This window comes from Bombus vosnesenskii, unplaced genomic scaffold (assembly GCF_011952255.1).
Source record: "Bombus vosnesenskii isolate JDL3184/JDL3185 unplaced genomic scaffold, Bvos_JDL3184-5_v1.1 scf7180000013265, whole genome shotgun sequence".
In the NCBI taxonomy this organism is placed as follows: domain Eukaryota; kingdom Metazoa; phylum Arthropoda; class Insecta; order Hymenoptera; family Apidae; genus Bombus; species Bombus vosnesenskii.
This window is the reverse complement of record NW_022882925.1, coordinates 1,173,367-1,191,376: the sequence shown is the minus strand read 5'-3', so window position 1 is coordinate 1,191,376 and position 18,010 is coordinate 1,173,367. Positions and strand designations below refer to the sequence as shown.

Genomic DNA, 18,010 nt, shown 5'->3' with positions numbered 1-18,010 from the left:
AAATTAAAATTAGTGATCTTGAACGAGCGTCTTTTTAAGAAACTAAATACGGTGACCTTGAACGAAAATGAAACGTTCGGGTTACAATTTTTCGCAGGTTTTCTAATGGACCAGAGTTAGCACAGATCCCATTTTCCATTGAGCAATCAAAATGGCACCGCCGGACCCAGTGACTCAAATGAATACGTACAAATCGTACGTAACCATGTTAGCCGATCCAGTTTCAAAGGACGAATTAAAATTGAAGGCTGCTCAAGAATTGTCGGAGAATTTTGAGGTATCGATTCGCCCCTATACAGTCAAATTACATACCTTCTCTCTCTCTCTTTTTTTTTTTTAAATCTCGTCTCAACGTCTTTTTAATCTTGGCCATGTTACATTATTACAGGTGATCATGTGCTCCTCGCAATATAAAACATTTCTCGAGCATATGATCAAAATTTTCTTAAAGATACTGCAAGAGGGAGAACCACATTTTATATCGGAGTACAACATCCAACAAGTGAGAAAATTGATTTTGGAAATGATACACAGATTACCTAGCAACGAGTATCTACGCCCGTACGTAAAACAGATTTTGAGTTTGATGTCGAAATTATTGGAAACCGACAACGAGGAGAACGTTTTAGTGTGTCTGAGGATCATTATCGAACTGCACAAACAGTACAAACCGACTTTTAATCCGGAAGTAAGTAGCTTTCTTTAAGATAACAAGTTTTCCTATCGGAATTTTATCAGAGAAATTTTCACAAAGTCTTGAATTTTCTCTTTTATAGATACAATATTTTCTGCAATTCGTGAAATCGGTGTATAGCGAGTTACCAAAGAACCTGCCAAAAATATTCGAGCCTCGACCACCCTTGAGGGTAAAGGATTTGTCAGAAATAAATATAGAAGCACTTTTAAAAGAAACCTTCACGATTACTGCTATACAAAGCGAAAAAAAGGCTGCGGATGGTACTGTCGTTACTGTAAGTGACCATCAGGCGTTTTACTATCCATTAAAACGAAATAGACTGTGGTAAATACCAGGTATAAACACCTTTATGGGAGACTTCATAAATTCAACACTCGAACGGCGGAGACTGGGTTCATTCTGGCTCGTGCAAATATTTTGCCTTTATTAGTTACGTATTAGTTTCCTAAGTTACGTTAATATCCTTGAAATTTTTGTGCCTCGATCTTGCTTTGGTTTCAATAGAGAAAAAGCTTTCAGTGTCTTAAGGAAATCTTTAGCATAGAATTAAGATAAGAAATCATGGATATTAATGACATATTGCATATTTTCCTAAAGTGTAAGGAATTTGCTAATGACGAAGAATACGACTCGATTGAATATGGCTCAAGGGATTGTGGAGAATTAAATATATTTAATTATCACACGGAAACTATAGAAGCCCTATTAGAGTCTTATGGGAGCTCTTCTTTATCGCATAAAATAAAATAGTTTCGACAACAACGATTCAGCCTCCGCCAGTCGAAATTTGAAGATACAAAAATGTATATAACGTACAGAAATATATAAAATATCGAAAACGTAGTACTCGATATAACATTTAGTAGATAAAACAAATCCTACTTAAATTCTTCAATTATATTCACAAAAGTATAAGTATGCATGAACAGTCATGGTCTAATCCCAAAATTAATTCATTTCTTCCAGTACAATCTGATTCCCAAGGCGGTATTGTCGCTCAAAGTGCTTCAAGAATTACCGATCATAGTCGTACTTATGAATCAATTGTACAAACAGAACGTGCACCAGGATGTATCTGATTTCATCCCTCTCGTGATAACGACCATAACTTTGCAACCGAGTCCTCAACATCGAGCCTCTCCTGGATTCAACAAGGAAGTTTTCGTCGATTTCATGGGTGCTCAGATCAAAACACTGTCGTTCCTAGCGTACGTCATCAGAGTGTACCAAGACGTAGTGTCTCAACACAGCTCGATATTGGTGAAAGGAATCTTAGGTTTGTTCACGTTGTGTCCAATGGAAGTGGCGCATCTACGAAAAGAATTAGTAATTGCATCGAGACACATATTGGCTACGGATCTTCGGAACAAATTTATACCACATATGGAGTGTTTTTTCGACGAAGATATATTTATTGGACGAGGCTGGACTACCCACGAATCTCTCAGACCTCTTGCATACTCGACCCTTGCGGACTTGGTTCATCATGTCAGGTTATTGTTACCATTAAGTGACGTGTCCAGAGCTGTACATCTTTATAGCAAGAATTTATTGGACCAAAGTCTTCCAACGGCCGTCCAGATGGTATCTTGCAAGCTGCTGATGAACCTAGTAGACACAGTAAGGCAAAGATCCGATGCTGAGAACAGTACTCAAGGAAGAGAACTTCTTATGAGGATTCTCTTAGTGTTCGTATTAAAATTCAAGACAATAGCGAAGATCTATATACCAATTTTGCGTAACAAGGCCAAGCAGATGACACCTCCCGGTCTAGACATCAAGACAGAGGACGTTAAACCAGTTGTTCCCGATTTGAACGAGGAGAAGGAGACTGGAAAGTCGAAATTTGGGTTTCCTTCTTCTCAAGCTATGAGCTACAACGTCGCCGATTATAGAAACTTAGTGAAAAGTTTGGTGCACGGAGCAAAAGCTATCACAGCGAACTGTATCAACAGCAAGACGGGTGAAGTGACCCAGTCTAATCAGTTTCAGACGAAAGAGACATTAGTGTATATTAAATTGGTAAAATGGGCACTGCCAGCATTGGATATTTACACGATAGGTCCTCCAACCATCGGAACTGTCGCGCAACAAGGCAGGCCAGCCCAATCTCAAACGATTCGAACGAGAGAAGAGAAGGAAGTGTTAGAGCTTTTTGGAAACGTTTTTACTCAGATGAATCCACAAACATTCCAGGAAATATTCTCGACTTCGATCGACTACATGGTCGAGAGGATCTTCAAGAATTGCGCGTTACAGATTATCGGAAGTGCCTTTCTGTCTAGTCCCACGATATCGTCTACATTCGCAACGATATTGGTCGAGTATTTATTAGAAAGAATGGGTGACATGGGATCCAACGTGGAGAGAAGCAATTTATACTTAAGACTTTTTAAATTAGTTTTTGGTAGCGTGTCGCTTTTCCCTGCTGAGAACGAACATATGTTGAGGCCGCATCTAAATCAAATCGTCAATCGAGCCATAGAATTAGCCATGTCAGCGAAAGAACCTTACAACTATTTCCTTTTGTTGAGAGCTCTTTTCAGATCTATTGGCGGTGGTTCTCATGATCTCCTGTATCAAGAATTCTTACCTTTGCTTCCTAATATGTTGGAAGGTTTAAACAGATTGCAATCTGGCTTACACAGACAACATATGAAGGACTTGTTCGTTGAACTGTGTCTGACAGTCCCAGTGAGACTCAGTTCACTTCTACCTTATTTACCGATGTTGATGGATCCTCTAGTTTCCGCGTTGAACGGAAGTTACTGTCTAGTCAGTCAAGGACTAAGAACTCTCGAATTATGCGTGGACAATCTTCAGCCTGATTTCTTGTACGAACACATACAACCTGTACGAGCTGACTTGATGCAAGCGCTCTGGAGAACACTGCATAATCCTACTGACCAAGCTCACGTGGCTTTTCGAGTACTTGGTAAATTTGGTGGTGGAAACAGGAAGATGATGATAGAACCACAGAAACTCGAATACAACGATCGTGAGACTAATTCGCCAGCTATCGTCGTCTATTTCCAAGAACCCACAAAACCGATCGATTTCCCAGTGGAAAAAGTAATCGAGACCGCGTTCAATGCCTTGAAGTCTAACAACACGGATTCTTTTTATCGTAGACAGTGTTGGGAGGTGATCAGCTGCTACCTGGCTGCGTCACTGCGACTCGATGACAACAGTGCTATTCTACATAAGCTGTTTATGCATCCCAGCTTCAAAGAAGGAAAAATTTCACATCAACGAGGACCGCACTATCAGTGCCCAGACACTGTCGCGAGAAACGTTCAGCAGACAGCTCTGACAGGATTGTTTGTCGCTGCAGAAATTAAAGAATTAAGACATTCTGTATTAGGTACTGTAGTATCCATCGTCAGACACTACACTATGGTAGCTATAGCGCAGCAAGCTGGTCCATTTTGCTTAAGTGGAAGACAAGTTCGTATGCAAGGTCAAGATCCCCTCGTTTTGATCGATGCTCTGGCTGTCATCATGGGCCACGAAGAGAAGGAATTATACAAATCAGGACATCTAGCTCTGGTTTTAATTCTCGAAACAGCGACCAACATTCTTGGCTCCAAAGAAAGAGCCTGCCAGTTACCTTTAATGGAATACCTGGCGGAAAAGATGTGTTCTTTGTGTTATGAGCGGGCCTGGTACGCAAAATTAGGAGGTTGCATCGCTATAAAGTTTCTTTTCGAAAGAATGGCGACCAAGTGGGTGCTGAATCATCTATTTGTATTCCTGAAGGCTCTCATGTTCGTGATGATGGATCTAACGGAAGAAGTCTCGAACGGTGCGATAGACATGGCGAAGGCAAATTTGGAGAAAATGCTGAGAGTCTGCGTAAACCCTGGAATTCAAGATGGCAACACGGAATTAATCGAAGCTCAAAATAAGAGTCTATACGAGGTTACCCATGAGCTAGTGAGACAGGTGACTTCACCACACACTTTAGTTCGAGAACAGGCCATGTCTTCTCTGCGATTGCTCGCTGAAATACAGAATAAAACAGTCACTGAAGTAATGGAACCACACAAAGAAGTTCTGGCAGACATGATCCCACCTAAGAAACATTTACTCAGACATCAACCAGCTAACGCACAGATTGGTTTAATAGATGGAAACACGTTTTGTACCACGTTGAATCCACGTTTATTTACGATCGATTTAACGGAACACGACGTGTTCTTCCAAGAACTTCTAGCACTCAGCGAGGCAGAAGACGCTAATCTGAATAAACTACCTTGTTATAAATCTGTCTCGAACCTTATACCACTTAGGAAATCAGCTCTGAGAGCTCTAGCCGCCTGTCATTACATCGTAACCTGCCGTGAAAGAATTTTCGGCGTTTTGTACAAAGCTTTGGAAAAACCGAACGCAGAACTGCAAGAGGCGGCCTTCGAGTGCATGCAAAAGTTCATAGCCGGTTTCCAGATCGACATGCAATCCGTCCACGCCATTATGCGACCTATGCTGTTAACCTTAGGCGATCATAGAAACCTCAGTCTAAACTGCGTTAAAAGACTTTCGTATTTAACGCAATTGTTTCCAAGTACGTTCAGCACTGCTCTTTGTGAACAACTGTTACAGCACTTGAAGAAGCTTTTGGAGAATCTAATTCAGGCACACAAAGGCATATCCAAGTCTGGCGAAAACGAACAAAAAATAGCCACCATTATAGGAATCTTTCACGAAATTCCTGCAGCCACTCCGATATTTATCGACATTCTCTGCAGACTCGTCTTGCAGACGGAAAAATCCTTAATGGTCGAAGTGTCCAGCCCATTTCGTATTCCTCTGATGAAATTCTTGCTACGATATCCGACTGAGACACTCAATTTATTTTTACACGACAACAATATCAAAGATCAACAGTGGAGTAGGTACTTGGAATTCCTTATCAAACAAAAAGATGGAAAACCATTCCGTGATGTGTTACACGGTAGCACGACCAGGTTAATTACCATGCTGCTTGCACATTCTCAAACCAATTCGAACTTGAGTCACAGTGAGAAGAGCGAGCTTCAGCACCAAGCTATAAAAATCATCGCTATCCTAATAAAATTTGACGAACAGTGGTTATCGACTCAAAGTCAATTGGTAGGTGCATTGAAACAAATTTGGTGCAACGACGAATATCAAGCTTTGCACAAAAAGGTCGAGAGCGTGGAATATTGCCATTGGAAAGAACCCAAGCTTATTGTAAAAATTTTATTACACTATTTTCGTCACCATCCTAACGACATCGATTTGCTATTTCAATTATTGCGAGCGACTTGCGACAGATTTATTCCTGATTTCCAATTCTTACGGGACTTCTTAGAACATACAGTGGCACAAGAATATACAGTTGAGTGGAAACGAAGCGCTTTCTTTAGGTTCGTTGATCATTTCCCTACGAACAATTTGTCCCAAGAACTAAAGGCTAATGTATTACAATTGATCGTAATTCCTTGTTTCGCTGTGAGTTTCGAACGAGGCGAAGGCACGAAACTAATCGGAGGAGCACCGATGCCGTATCAAGACAATCCAGAGAACGTAGTTTCCGTGTTCATCAGCAAGATCATCGACCCGGACAATCCATTCGGTTCAGCGGACTGCGTTCGAATCTCGTTACTCCAGTTTTCTTGTCTTCTGGTCGAACAAGCTTCTCAACATATTCACGATGTCAGTAATAAGAGACAAGGTAATAAGTTGCGAAGGTTGATGACTTTCGCGTGGCCGTGTCTTTTGGGCAAGAACTGTGTCGATCCTACAACGAGGTATCATGGTCACCTACTTTTAAGCCATATAATAGCAAAGTTCGCCATTCATAAGAGGATAGTTCTCCAAGTTTTTCACAGTCTCTTGAAAGCTCATGCACTGGATGCAAGAAACGTAGTGAGACAAGCATTAGAGATTCTAACTCCAGCAATGCCTGTCAGAATGGAAGATGGTAACACGATGCTGACACACTGGACCAAGAAGATCATCGTAGAAGAAGGACATTCCATGCAACAACTGTTCCATATTCTCCAATTAGTAGTCAGACACTATAAAGTGTACTATCCTGTCAGGCATCATTTGGTGCAGCACATAGTGAATTCCATTCAGAGGCTAGGCTTTAGTCCAACCGCTACTATAGAGCATAGGAGATTAGCCGTTGAATTAGCAGAAGTGATCATAAAATGGGAATTGCATAGAATCAAAGACGAAGCAGAGAGCAACGATCCTGGTGGAAACAAGGCTATAGTGAGCTCTGTGAAACGACCTATGAGCGAAGATCCGACTGGAACCAAACGTATGACCGCTCAGACAGCGACAGGAAGTACAACTGTCCCTGTTATTTTACCTAGAATGGAACCAGGCTCTACCAAACCTATAGAAAGAGCTCACGCTGACGCTATCTTGAATTTTTTGCTTCGACTGGCCTGTCAAGTGAACGACGTTACCACGATTCATGGCAATCCAGGCGAACAACTCTCTCGACGCTGCGTGGCTCTGTTAAAAATGGCGCTAAAGCCCGACGTCTGGCCACAATCCTGTGATCTTATGTTAGGTTGGTTAGATAAGGTTTTAGCTAGCGTGGATAGCACTCAGCCCAATTATGGTAATATTTCAACAGCTTTAGAGGTCCTCACGTTTTTACTAGGTGTCATGAAAAGGGAACAGATCTTGTCAAGTTTCAAATCATTGCAACGAGGCATAGGCGCATGTATAGCGAGCAGCAATACCAAAGTCATTCGTTTGGTTCATGGATTATTATCACGTTTGATGACCATCTTCCCTGCAGAACCGACTTCTTCCACGGTCGCTTCCAAATACGAGGAACTAGACACTTTGTACACTACTGTTGGCAAATTTATCGTTGATGGTTTGGCTACGTACGAGAAGAACACCACGGCTACTCCAAGCACGTTGTTCGGAACTTTGATGATGCTCAAGGCAGCTTGCACGAATAATCCAAGTTACATAGATAGATTGATAACTCCGTTCATGAGAGTTCTTCACAGAATGGCCAAGGATCATCTGCATTCCGCTCAAGCGGATGCTAATCCAGTTGGCAGCGAATTGTTAATATTAAGCTTGGACCTCGTTAAGAATCGTGTGGTGGTGATGGGCGTGGAAATGAGGAAAACGTTCATAGGCTCGATTCTAGTCGGCTTGATCGAGAAAACTCAAGACATAAAAGTAATGAAAGCAATCACGAAGATGCTCGAAGAGTGGATGAAGAATAAAAACCCTATCGCTATGAACCAGGCGCCCAGTCTGCGAGAGAAATCAATTCTTCTGGTCAAGATGATGCAGTATGTAGAGAAACGTTTCCCTGATGATCTAGAATTAAACAGGCAATTCTTAGAGCTGGTTAATTATATTTATAGAGACGAAACTCTGAAATCCTCTGAACTAACGTCGAAATTAGAACCTGCATTTTTATCCGGTTTAAGATGCGTTCAACCTCAGATACGAGCCAAGTTTTTCGAAGTGTTCGATGGCTCGATGAGAAGACGGCTTCATGATAGACTTCTGTATATCATTTGCAGCCAAAGTTGGGACGCGATTGGTCCTCACTATTGGATCAAACAGTGCATCGAATTGCTTCTTGTCACTGCTAATTCGACCACTCAGATTCAAATGTCGAATCAGGATACCTTGTTACCGAGTATAACTTCTGTGATAAACATGGCAGACAGCGAGGAGCACAAGAACTTCATAATATACACCTCTATAAAAGAAGAACCTCAGGATATCTCTGAAACGGCTGATGTAAAAGACGAGATTCTGGATATGGATCTATCTAACATTGATTCTACGACTGTCCCAGAGGAAATCATCACTACCGGGAAAGCAACGTTGACGCAGTTGATCGCTAAACAGGGTGAATTTATAGAATACGCCAAGAAGATCAGAACAGAGCAATTGTTATTAGCTACGGCGCAACTTTGTCACATGGATACGAATTTGGCGGAACGTGTTTGGCTGGAGACTTTCCCGAGGATTTGGAGTATTTTAGACGAACATCAGCAAAGCATCTTGACAGTTGAGATCGTGCCATTTATCTGCAGCGGCACCCACGTCATCCAGAAAGATTGTCATCCAAGTGCTATAGCCACGTTTGTCGAAGCAATTTCTCATTGTAATCCACCAGTGCCTTTGCGGCCAGCTTTGATGAAGTATCTGGGCAGATCTCACAATCTCTGGCACAGGATGACACTAAGTTTGGAGCAAATGGCGTTCGACAATGGAAATAATCAATTCAAAATTAAGAGAGAGACAGACTGCTACGACTTCGAACCTGATAACAGTCCCCATTCGGAGATCCTGGATTCGCTGTCTGATATGTATTCCTTGTTGTGTGAAGAAGATATGTGGTCGGGTCTCTGGCAAAAACACGCCCACTATAAGGAAACTTTACAAGCCACTGCGTTAGAACAACAGGGATTTTTTGAGCAAGCACAGGGTGCTTATGACGTAGCGATGACAAAATTTAAGCAGGACTATGTGTCAACACCAGCACCGTTTAAAATACAAAGGGAAGCCATGCTTTGGGAACAGCACTGGATAAGATGTGCAAAGGAGTTGAACCAATGGGACCTGTTATTGGATTATGGAAGTAAAAAGGCGGAGAAGAATCCTTTTTTGATTCTTGAAAGTTCTTGGCGTATTCCTAATTGGGCTATGATGAAGGAGGCACTTGCTCAAGTGGAACATAATTGTCCGAAAGAGATGGCTTGGAAGGTAAAATGTATTGGGTTGGCAACTAATTGGGTTGGCATTACCACCTAATGACAAAATCCGCAATCACTTAGTTACCAATCCAATACTTTTAATTCATTCCATCACACATTCAAACACGCGATAATATTTCTTAGTACGTACAGTAAAATGATTTTTGAAAAATTATATATTTGCAGGTGAATCTGTACCGAGGTTTCCTAGCGATATGTAACAGCGAGGATCAGCACCTAAACGCAGTGGAACGATACGTAGAACTAGCATCCGGTTTATGCATGCGTGAATGGCGTCGATTACCTCACATCGTGAGCCACGTCCATCTACCATTGCTGCAAGCAGCTCAACAGATTATGGAGCTTCAAGAAGCGATGCAGATCCACCAAGGACTATTACACGGAAGAAGCACGTCGTTGCACGATATGAAGGCTATCGTGAAAACATGGCGGAATCGATTACCCGTAATAGCCGATGACTTGAGTCATTGGTCGGACATTTTCACCTGGCGTCAACATCATTATACGTTCATCTCGAGTCACTACGATTCACAACAAGACCAAACGACCAATCACTCGATGCTTGGTGTCCACGCTTCCGTCCAGGCAATCATTCACTTTGGCAAGATAGCCAGGAAGCATAATCTATGTGGTGTGTGTTTGGATTCTTTGTCGAAGATCTATACGATACCCAGCGTGCCTATCGTCGATTGCTTCCAGAAGATCAGACAGCAGGTGAAATGTTATCTACAGATGGCTTCGGTTAGTGGTAAAAACGAGTTGCAAGAAGGTCTAGAAGTCATTGAATCAACAAATCTACGTTACTTCACTAAAGAGATGACTGCAGAATTCTATGCTTTGAAAGGCATGCTGTTGTCACAGATAGGTAGATCAGACGATGCGAACAAAGCCTTCTCAGCTGCAGTTCAATTGCACGATACATTAGTGAAAGCTTGGGCTTTATGGGGTGATTACTTGGAGCACATCTTCACGCGTGATGCACGCCAGATTTCTATTGGAATCTCGGCGATCACTTGCTTCCTTCACGCTTGCAGACACCAGAACGAATCCAAGTCCAGGAAATATTTGGCGAAGGTTCTATGGCTGCTCACTTACGACGACGATAAATCTTCTCTGATGGAAGCCGTAGAGAAATATGCTGTAGGTGTTCCTCCGATTCAGTGGTTACCTTGGATACCTCAGTTGCTGATGTGTTTGGTTAGACACGAAGGAAACGTGATTCTAAATTTACTGAGCCAAGTTGGGAGAATGTTCCCGCAAGCTGTGTATTTCTCCATTAGAACTTTGTACCTTACATTGAAGATTGAACAACGTGAGAGGTATAAGAGTGCGGAATTGGCTGCTGGAAAAAGCCAGGAAGGAGTGGAAGGTCGTGGAGCTGCGGGAAATGTGCAGCAACAAGGAGTACCTGAAACGGGACCAATTCGAGCCACGCCGCCCATGTGGAGGTGCTCGAAGATAATGCATATGCAGAGAGATATTCATCCTACTATTTTGTCTAGCTTAGAAGGCATCGTGGACCAAGTTAGTTATATAAATTATACACTTTCTAAACTAGCTAATCATAGCGTTAAAACAAATGAGAAATATGAATCAAGTGATTAATACCAAATTTTGATGATTCAGATGGTCTGGTTCCGAGAAACTTGGTACGAAGAAGTCCTGAGGCAGCTAAGACAAGGTCTGGCCAAGTGTTACGCGATAGCATTCGAAAATCGTGGGGCTGTGAGCGAAGCAACCATAACTCCGCACACCTTGAACTTTGTGAAGAAACTGGTCTCTACCTTTGGCATAGGAATTGGTGAGTTCCGACACTGAGTCTTTATAGCTATCTAAACTCTAGAATCTGTTAAAGAAGGATTTTTCAAATCCCAGAAAATATATCCTCCTCTCAAAATGTGAACAACACATTCGGCTCGGCGGCTTCAGAGTCTCTGGCACGCAGAGCTCAGGCTACCGTCCAAGATCCCGTTTTCCAGAAGATGAAGGGTCAATTCAAAAGCGACTTCGACTTCACCGTACCTGGCGCGAGATTACTGCATAACCTGATCAGCAAGCTGAAGAAGTGGATCAAGATTCTCGAAGGAAAGACGAAGCAATTACCAAAGTAAGTATCATTTTGTAGAAATCTGTATTTGGTTGTGCGATAAGTTCTTTTAATGTCATATTTTGTGGAATATTATAGAAAAATGAAAAATCATTCTTGTAAAAAATAGCAAATAAATTTATTGCACAACCTAATAAATTTCACTTCTACTCCAAAATCTGAATCTATCAACTTGATATCAAACAGGTCCTTCTTAATCGAAGAGAAATGTCGATTTCTAAGTAACTTCAGCTTGAAAACTGCCGAAGTAGAACTACCAGGCGAATTTCTCTTACCTAAACACTCTCATTATTACGTAAGGATAGCAAGATTCATGCCAAGGGTCGAAGTTGTTCAACGACATAATACAGCGGCTAGAAGATTACGAATTCGCGGACATAATGGACGTTTGTATCCTTATTTAGTTGTCAATGATGCTGGATTGGGCGATGCAAGACGCGAAGAACGTGTCCTTCAATTATTGCGAATGTTAAATCACTACCTGGCTAAACAAAAAGAAACCTCAAGGAGGTTCTTGCACTTCACCGTTCCTCGCGTGGTCGCGGTTTCACCGCAAATGCGACTGGTCGAAGATAATCCTGCTTCCGTTTCTTTGTTAGACATTTATAAACAAGGCTGTGCAAAATTAGGTATAGAACATGACGCGCCTATAGCTAGGTATTACGATAGATTGGCCACGGTACAAGCTAGAGGTGCACAAGCAAGTCATCAGGTGCTAAGGGACATACTGAAAGAAGTGCAGACGACGATGGTTGCCAAGACAATGCTCAGAGACTGGGCGGTGAAAACGTTTCCTGGCGCAACCGACTACTGGACCTTCAGAAAAATAGTAATATTACGTTCCAATCAATTGAAATTTAATTTTGCTATACTAAGCGAGCACTATTGGATTGTTCCATGTACTAATTGATTCATTTCTTTTTTAATTTTTACAGTTCACTCTACAACTATCTTTGACTTGTTTCGCCGAATACGTGCTCCATCTGACAAGATTGAACCCGGATATGATGTACGTGCATCAAGATTCTGGTCTCATCAATATTGCTTATTTTAAGTTTGACGTTGATGATACATCTGGCGAGCTAGATGCTAATAGACCAGTTCCCTTCCGATTGACACCAAATATTCTAGAATTCCTCACCAGTACAGGTCCGTGTAATTTATATTACTTTATTGTACTTATGAAGATTATAAAATATTTGAAGAATCATTTTTAATTAGGTGTCTCCGGACCACTGACTGCCAGTGCAATTGCCACAGCTCGTTGCTTAGTCCAACCGTCTTTCAAAGTGCATACGATTCTTCGTGCAATTTTACGAGATGAAGTAATCGCGGATCATAATAAGAAACAAGAGGATGCTGAAAATTCATCGCAAGCTCCAACAGATATGAAAGGTGAGCTTCTGATAACGATGGTCACTCGAGCAGTGAACGCGATCGTTGGAAGGCTGAACTCTTTGGCCAACTTCGATGGAACCGATAGTAAAGTCAGCACGTTGGTCGCTGCAGCCAATAGTCATGATAATTTATGCAGAATGGATCCGTCTTGGCACCCATGGTTGTAATCGAGTTTTCTTAGGATCTACTTGTGCTTCCAATGCGAACAAATATAGAGAAATTGATGGATGTGGGTGATTCTCATAATTTGTGCAGAACTTGTATTATTGTTTGTACTAATTCAGTTTTCTATTGCGAGAAGCAGCTACAGTCATTGATATTCTCTATACTTTGGACATCTACTACATGTGTATCATTTTCTTCGTTTTTTTCTCTTTTTTCTAAATTTCAATCGATTAGTTTCCATATAATTGTGGTCTCAAGACATACTGTACTAAGTTGTGTAAATATTACGCTGGAATGTAAGGAATTATTTGTAAAGTATATGTTCGTGATTCGCTCGGAATCATCCGATTATTATAGTTTTGCAGTTATTTTAATCAATTTATCTTCTTATATGACACATGTTTATATCGTGTAAAAATTCTCAATTTGGGAATGTTCCATCTGTATCATTTACTGTACATACTACTTTTAAGTGTAATTTATAGTGACTTATCAAAAAGTGTTTATAAATCTAAAGAATGAGAAAGAAAAAGAGAGAAATAAATTATCTAAAATAATTACCTTTTCTCAATTCTGTGATAAATTCTTTACAGCCCAGTATCTATCAATTAAAAAGAGGAAAAGTATTTAAACCAAGTTCCTATTAAATTCATGTATTTGAAAATAATTATACAATTGATATCTCACTATCTTAAGATTATTTTGAGGGTTTCAGATTGATATTTCTCAGCATACATAAATCACGAGCAGTTGCTTTTCTCCCAACTGCTGTTTGAATATCATAAAACCTTAGCAGAATATCAGTCGTGAACAATTCGGGCAATGCCTTCAGAAGGCAAGGTACCTTAAATAAACCAACAAAAATAAAAATCTCATCTTTCATCCACTGCTATAAAATAAAAAAATAAACATATATGTATGAAAACTCACCAATGTTTGTGGCATTCCCTGCAACACGATACGTGTTCTATCTTTTCCACATTGTACCATCAGACGTAAAAATTGAAGTATAAAATGAGTCTGCTGAGATACTTCACCATCTCTGCCAGCTAGAAACGTGAATATCGTGAACAATGCATTTAACGCTGAGAGAAGAGGGTCCCTCAACACAACCGATTTTTGACCATTAGTAGAACCCTGAGCTTGCGGACTTTGCGAACCGAATATAGGTTTAGAATCTCCTGTCTCATTTAATCTTAAAATTTTGTTTGCTGGCACGCCAAGAGCGTCCAGTTCATCTGCGTCTAGGTCTCGACGGACTCGTTTTTTACTGTTCCCACGAGAAGGATTCGAATTGTTGTATTCTAACGTAGAAAATATACAGTACACGCATAATTTCGCTAACACTGAGGATTGTGGTTCTACAAGTTCTTCGCTCCTGAAAGAGATTTGTTTTAAATCAATAGAGTTATCGAGCTATAAATGAACTTATCAAAAATTGTTGTGAAAATTTAAGGTAAGTAAACTTACTGTAAAGAGTTATATAAATATTGTGGAATGATATGGTTAATGAGATCTAAGGTACAGTTCTCGATGTCGAGATGAAAAATGGCGAACGCTAAATCTACTGCTTGGTCCAACTCCTCTTGATAACGATATTTCAATACTTCTTTCACGATATTCGTCACGAACCATAAGGGGCCACCAGTATTTAACAAAGATTCCAAAGATTGTGTCGCCTGGATATTTATCCATCCTCGCTGATTTATATTCCCCCACACAGTTTCTAATTGCTCCAATATAGGTTGCCTTGATATAATACTAACAAAAACACACATGTAAAGATGTAACATAAAATAGAAAATATAAAAATAAAACCAACAGCAATTAAGGAAGCTTTAAGATGATACCTATGAGACATTGAAAGCACCTTCGTTTTCGATTGTGTAGGGGGATGAACATCATATTGCATTTTACGAATGATTTGTGACATTAAACTCGATCTAAAATACAAACTTTAATTTTAACAATCTTAAGTATCCGTAAAAATTTCTCATATCTGTACTAACCGCTCCTTAAGATTTTCCTGCATTTCATCTCCAGGAAGCGGAGTTAAGAAATGCTGTACCATGTTCAGAGGTTTCAAGAGTGCATCTTGGTGAGTAATGCTCATATATGCACAAAGCCAAGCCGCTGCACAAACTGGTAAACAACAAGCAGTTGCACGCAAACCATCTAGAGCTCTTTTAACGTCACTAGCTCCAAGTACGTCGCTCTCCCACGCACAAAGAAGCTCTTTCACAGCCCCCATAGCTGATTGACACGCGATATGCCACTTTATATTACTAGATTTCAAATCCGTTTCTGGAGAATTAATTTGCGCTAACAACGCATCCACCCTTGCAGGGTCGATATTCTGCAACATTTTTTGGGGCGACTTTGGTTGGTTTCGTTCGGGCATACACTCACGTACCCACTGTTCGAAAAAGGAGTCTCCTTCTCCTTCCTCTAAAACAGCCTAGAAAAATACAATTCATTAATTTATGGTAAAGTGAGTAATAAAAGTGTGTAATATGTAGCGTAATATGTAAGTATAATATGTATACTATGTAACAATCAAAGCTTACATCAGATCCATAAGTTTGCACTATAGAACACAACATAAGGAACGATATATCGAACAACATCGCTCTAGTTGCTGCAGTCTTTGGTGGAACAGGTTCACTTATTTGCTTGCTGCATTCATTGAACTTAATTAATTTGGTAACAAAAGTTTTCAATTTTCCTTCAACGGTAGCTACCGCCAGCATCAATTCGAAGCTCTTCCCAGTCAAAACTTGGTATAACATACTAAGTAGCGCCTCGTGAATTTTTGTATAATCTGCGTTGAGGGTTTTCAAAATTCCAGATAAAGTTGGCTCTGCACGTACGATTACTTTAGGAATGGAGGGCGTGGACGTGGACGATTCTAATTTCTGTAACGTCGCGGTAACGCCTTCCCTTCTGCCACTTAATTGTTTCGTTAGCTTTTCTGTAACCAAGTTGACTTTCTGCAGGGCATTTAACAAACACTCTATGCTGTTACAAGAACATGCAGTGTCCACTATGTCAAGAAGCGGAGTAAATTGGAGTAGTAATTCGAAGGCGTCTAGAATATCTTGTGAATACTCCAATTTATCGTCTCCATTCGTGTGCGCCACGTGTAATTCCTTCAAAATAAGGGGCACTTTTAGAAAAGTGAAAGCGCCCCATTGCGATTCTTTAAACGTGCTAGTAACATTGTGCAGACACATTAAACACGCACGAATTATCTCACAATACAGTCTCGCGTTTGTATAATTTTTAAGTCTTTGGACCATAAGCATTTGATTAACGAATACGGACGTCTCTGTACTAGGGTTTAGCAACACCTGCACTGCAAACAAAGGTTGCAGGCAATGAGTTATAGATTCCATTTGTGACATTTCAGGAGATAGTGTTACACAGTCAACTTCCAAATTGCACAATTTTTTTAGAGATTCCTCTATAGGAACAGAAGACTTGAGACTACTAGTTTTTAACAGTGCTTCAATCTCTTGACACTTTTTTACAACCTCTATATACAAATCTTTGTCATCATACTTGGCTAAATACATCATAGCACAAAGGAAATCAGAGCTAAGCATCTGCTTCAATATACTGGCTGGTTTGTCCATCAATTCTGTTGGTTGTGGTGTCAATGGATTGTTTTGTGGCATTTTTGTCAAAGTATGCAAATAACACTGTAACAACCAATGTACTATGGATAATACTGCAGCAGCCAAAAGATCCTCCTCTGGTTTACCACGGCACGTTATTCCTACTTGAATAGACTCTAAAAATTCTAGAAGGCTTAAGATACAATGGGGCTTGTGAAAGGCATCGTATTTACTTATTCGTTGTAACACAGCCGCGTAGGAGACCAACTGAAAATTTATACATGTAAATATTATTTTAAAAAGATAATAGCAAAATATTGATAAATGATATATACCTGAGAACTTAAAGAATGTTTCAAATATGAAAGTACTAATTGATTTGGTCCAAGTCCTACTAGTGCCTGCTGTAATATACAGTCTGCTAAATTATATACATCTCCGCTAACACCTCTTGGTAAAATCTAAAAATGATGAAACAAAGTATTTCTGAGAAGTATAGATAATAAGCATTTAAGTAATTAACAGACTGCTTACAGTTTTGATATTAATACCCCATTGTAAATCACTCCAACGTTCCCTCCATGCACGTAGCAAAAGAGCTTTCAAACTACTAGTCTTACTAGTTACTTTAGTCTCCATGGCTGATGTTAGGAGGTTACACATAATTCCTCCTATTTAAACATCATCTGCAACGTTATTAGTTGTCTCTGTTGTCACAAAAATTACTTCTTATTCATTAAAATAGATGTATACAAAATTATCTCAATGACTGAATGTATAACCTCAAAAACATAAAAACGTAAAGTAATTTTTACTCAAGTAAGAGTAACTATCTAAATCATCTTACTTACTTCATTTCAGAAAATTTAATTTATTAATAAACTACCACAACTGACATATTTTCAATCCATTTTCAGACAGCAATCCTCCTACGGCGTCCATGATCAGCGCCATATTGTGTAGTTGTTAGAAATTATTCAGACGTGATTCGGCTCACATCAAAATAATCGATATTTGATATTTATACACTTTCATATATTTTTGTAAATGTCAAACTATCTAGTATCCATAGACAACTTATTAAATTCACTTAGTAAAATTTTCCGTCTCTTGCAATAAAAAATACTTATGAGACATGCTTTCGTTTGAGTATATCCCCTAACGTGAACATTCCCCCCCCCCCTCACTTTTCAACTCATTTAAAATTGACAAATCTGTAAAAATCACTAACTACAATGCACAGTTATGTTTTACAATAATTACAAACATTAGGTTACACATACAA

At 39.9% G+C, this 18,010-nt stretch overlaps 2 protein-coding genes across 4 annotated transcripts; one reads left to right on the top strand and one right to left on the bottom strand.

Annotated features, from left to right (window-relative positions):
* Positions 1–151: 151 nt before the first annotated feature.
* Positions 152–13,110, top strand: LOC117243060 (transformation/transcription domain-associated protein). Its single transcript, XM_033510225.1, has 10 exons — positions 152–277; positions 389–688; positions 777–971; positions 1,664–9,427; positions 9,604–10,962; positions 11,065–11,239; positions 11,314–11,545; positions 11,732–12,374; positions 12,481–12,694; positions 12,767–13,110. The coding sequence occupies exons 1-10, from the start codon at positions 152–154 to the stop codon at positions 13,108–13,110; spliced, it is 11,352 nt and encodes a 3,783-aa protein (XP_033366116.1).
* Positions 13,111–13,324: 214 nt separating this feature from the next.
* LOC117243068 (mediator of RNA polymerase II transcription subunit 24) lies at positions 13,325–17,847 on the bottom strand. Of its 3 annotated transcripts, XM_033510248.1 has the most exons (10): positions 17,577–17,843; positions 17,260–17,411; positions 17,061–17,186; positions 15,676–16,992; positions 15,118–15,566; positions 14,959–15,051; positions 14,579–14,869; positions 14,039–14,486; positions 13,796–13,952; positions 13,325–13,709 (listed from the first exon to the last, which is right to left on the bottom strand). In XM_033510248.1, the coding sequence occupies exons 2-9, from the start codon at positions 17,386–17,388 to the stop codon at positions 13,806–13,808; spliced, it is 3,000 nt and encodes a 999-aa protein (XP_033366139.1). In that variant the 5' UTR covers positions 17,389–17,411; positions 17,577–17,843; the 3' UTR covers positions 13,325–13,709; positions 13,796–13,805. The 3 variants fall into 3 exon arrangements, with proteins under 3 accessions (XP_033366139.1, XP_033366138.1, XP_033366140.1); XM_033510247.1 differs by lacking the exon at positions 13,325–13,709 and having other exon boundaries at positions 13,746–13,952; XM_033510249.1 differs by lacking the exons at positions 13,325–13,709; positions 14,579–14,869 and having other exon boundaries at positions 13,746–13,952; positions 17,577–17,847.
* Between the last annotated feature and the right edge of the window lie 163 nt (positions 17,848–18,010).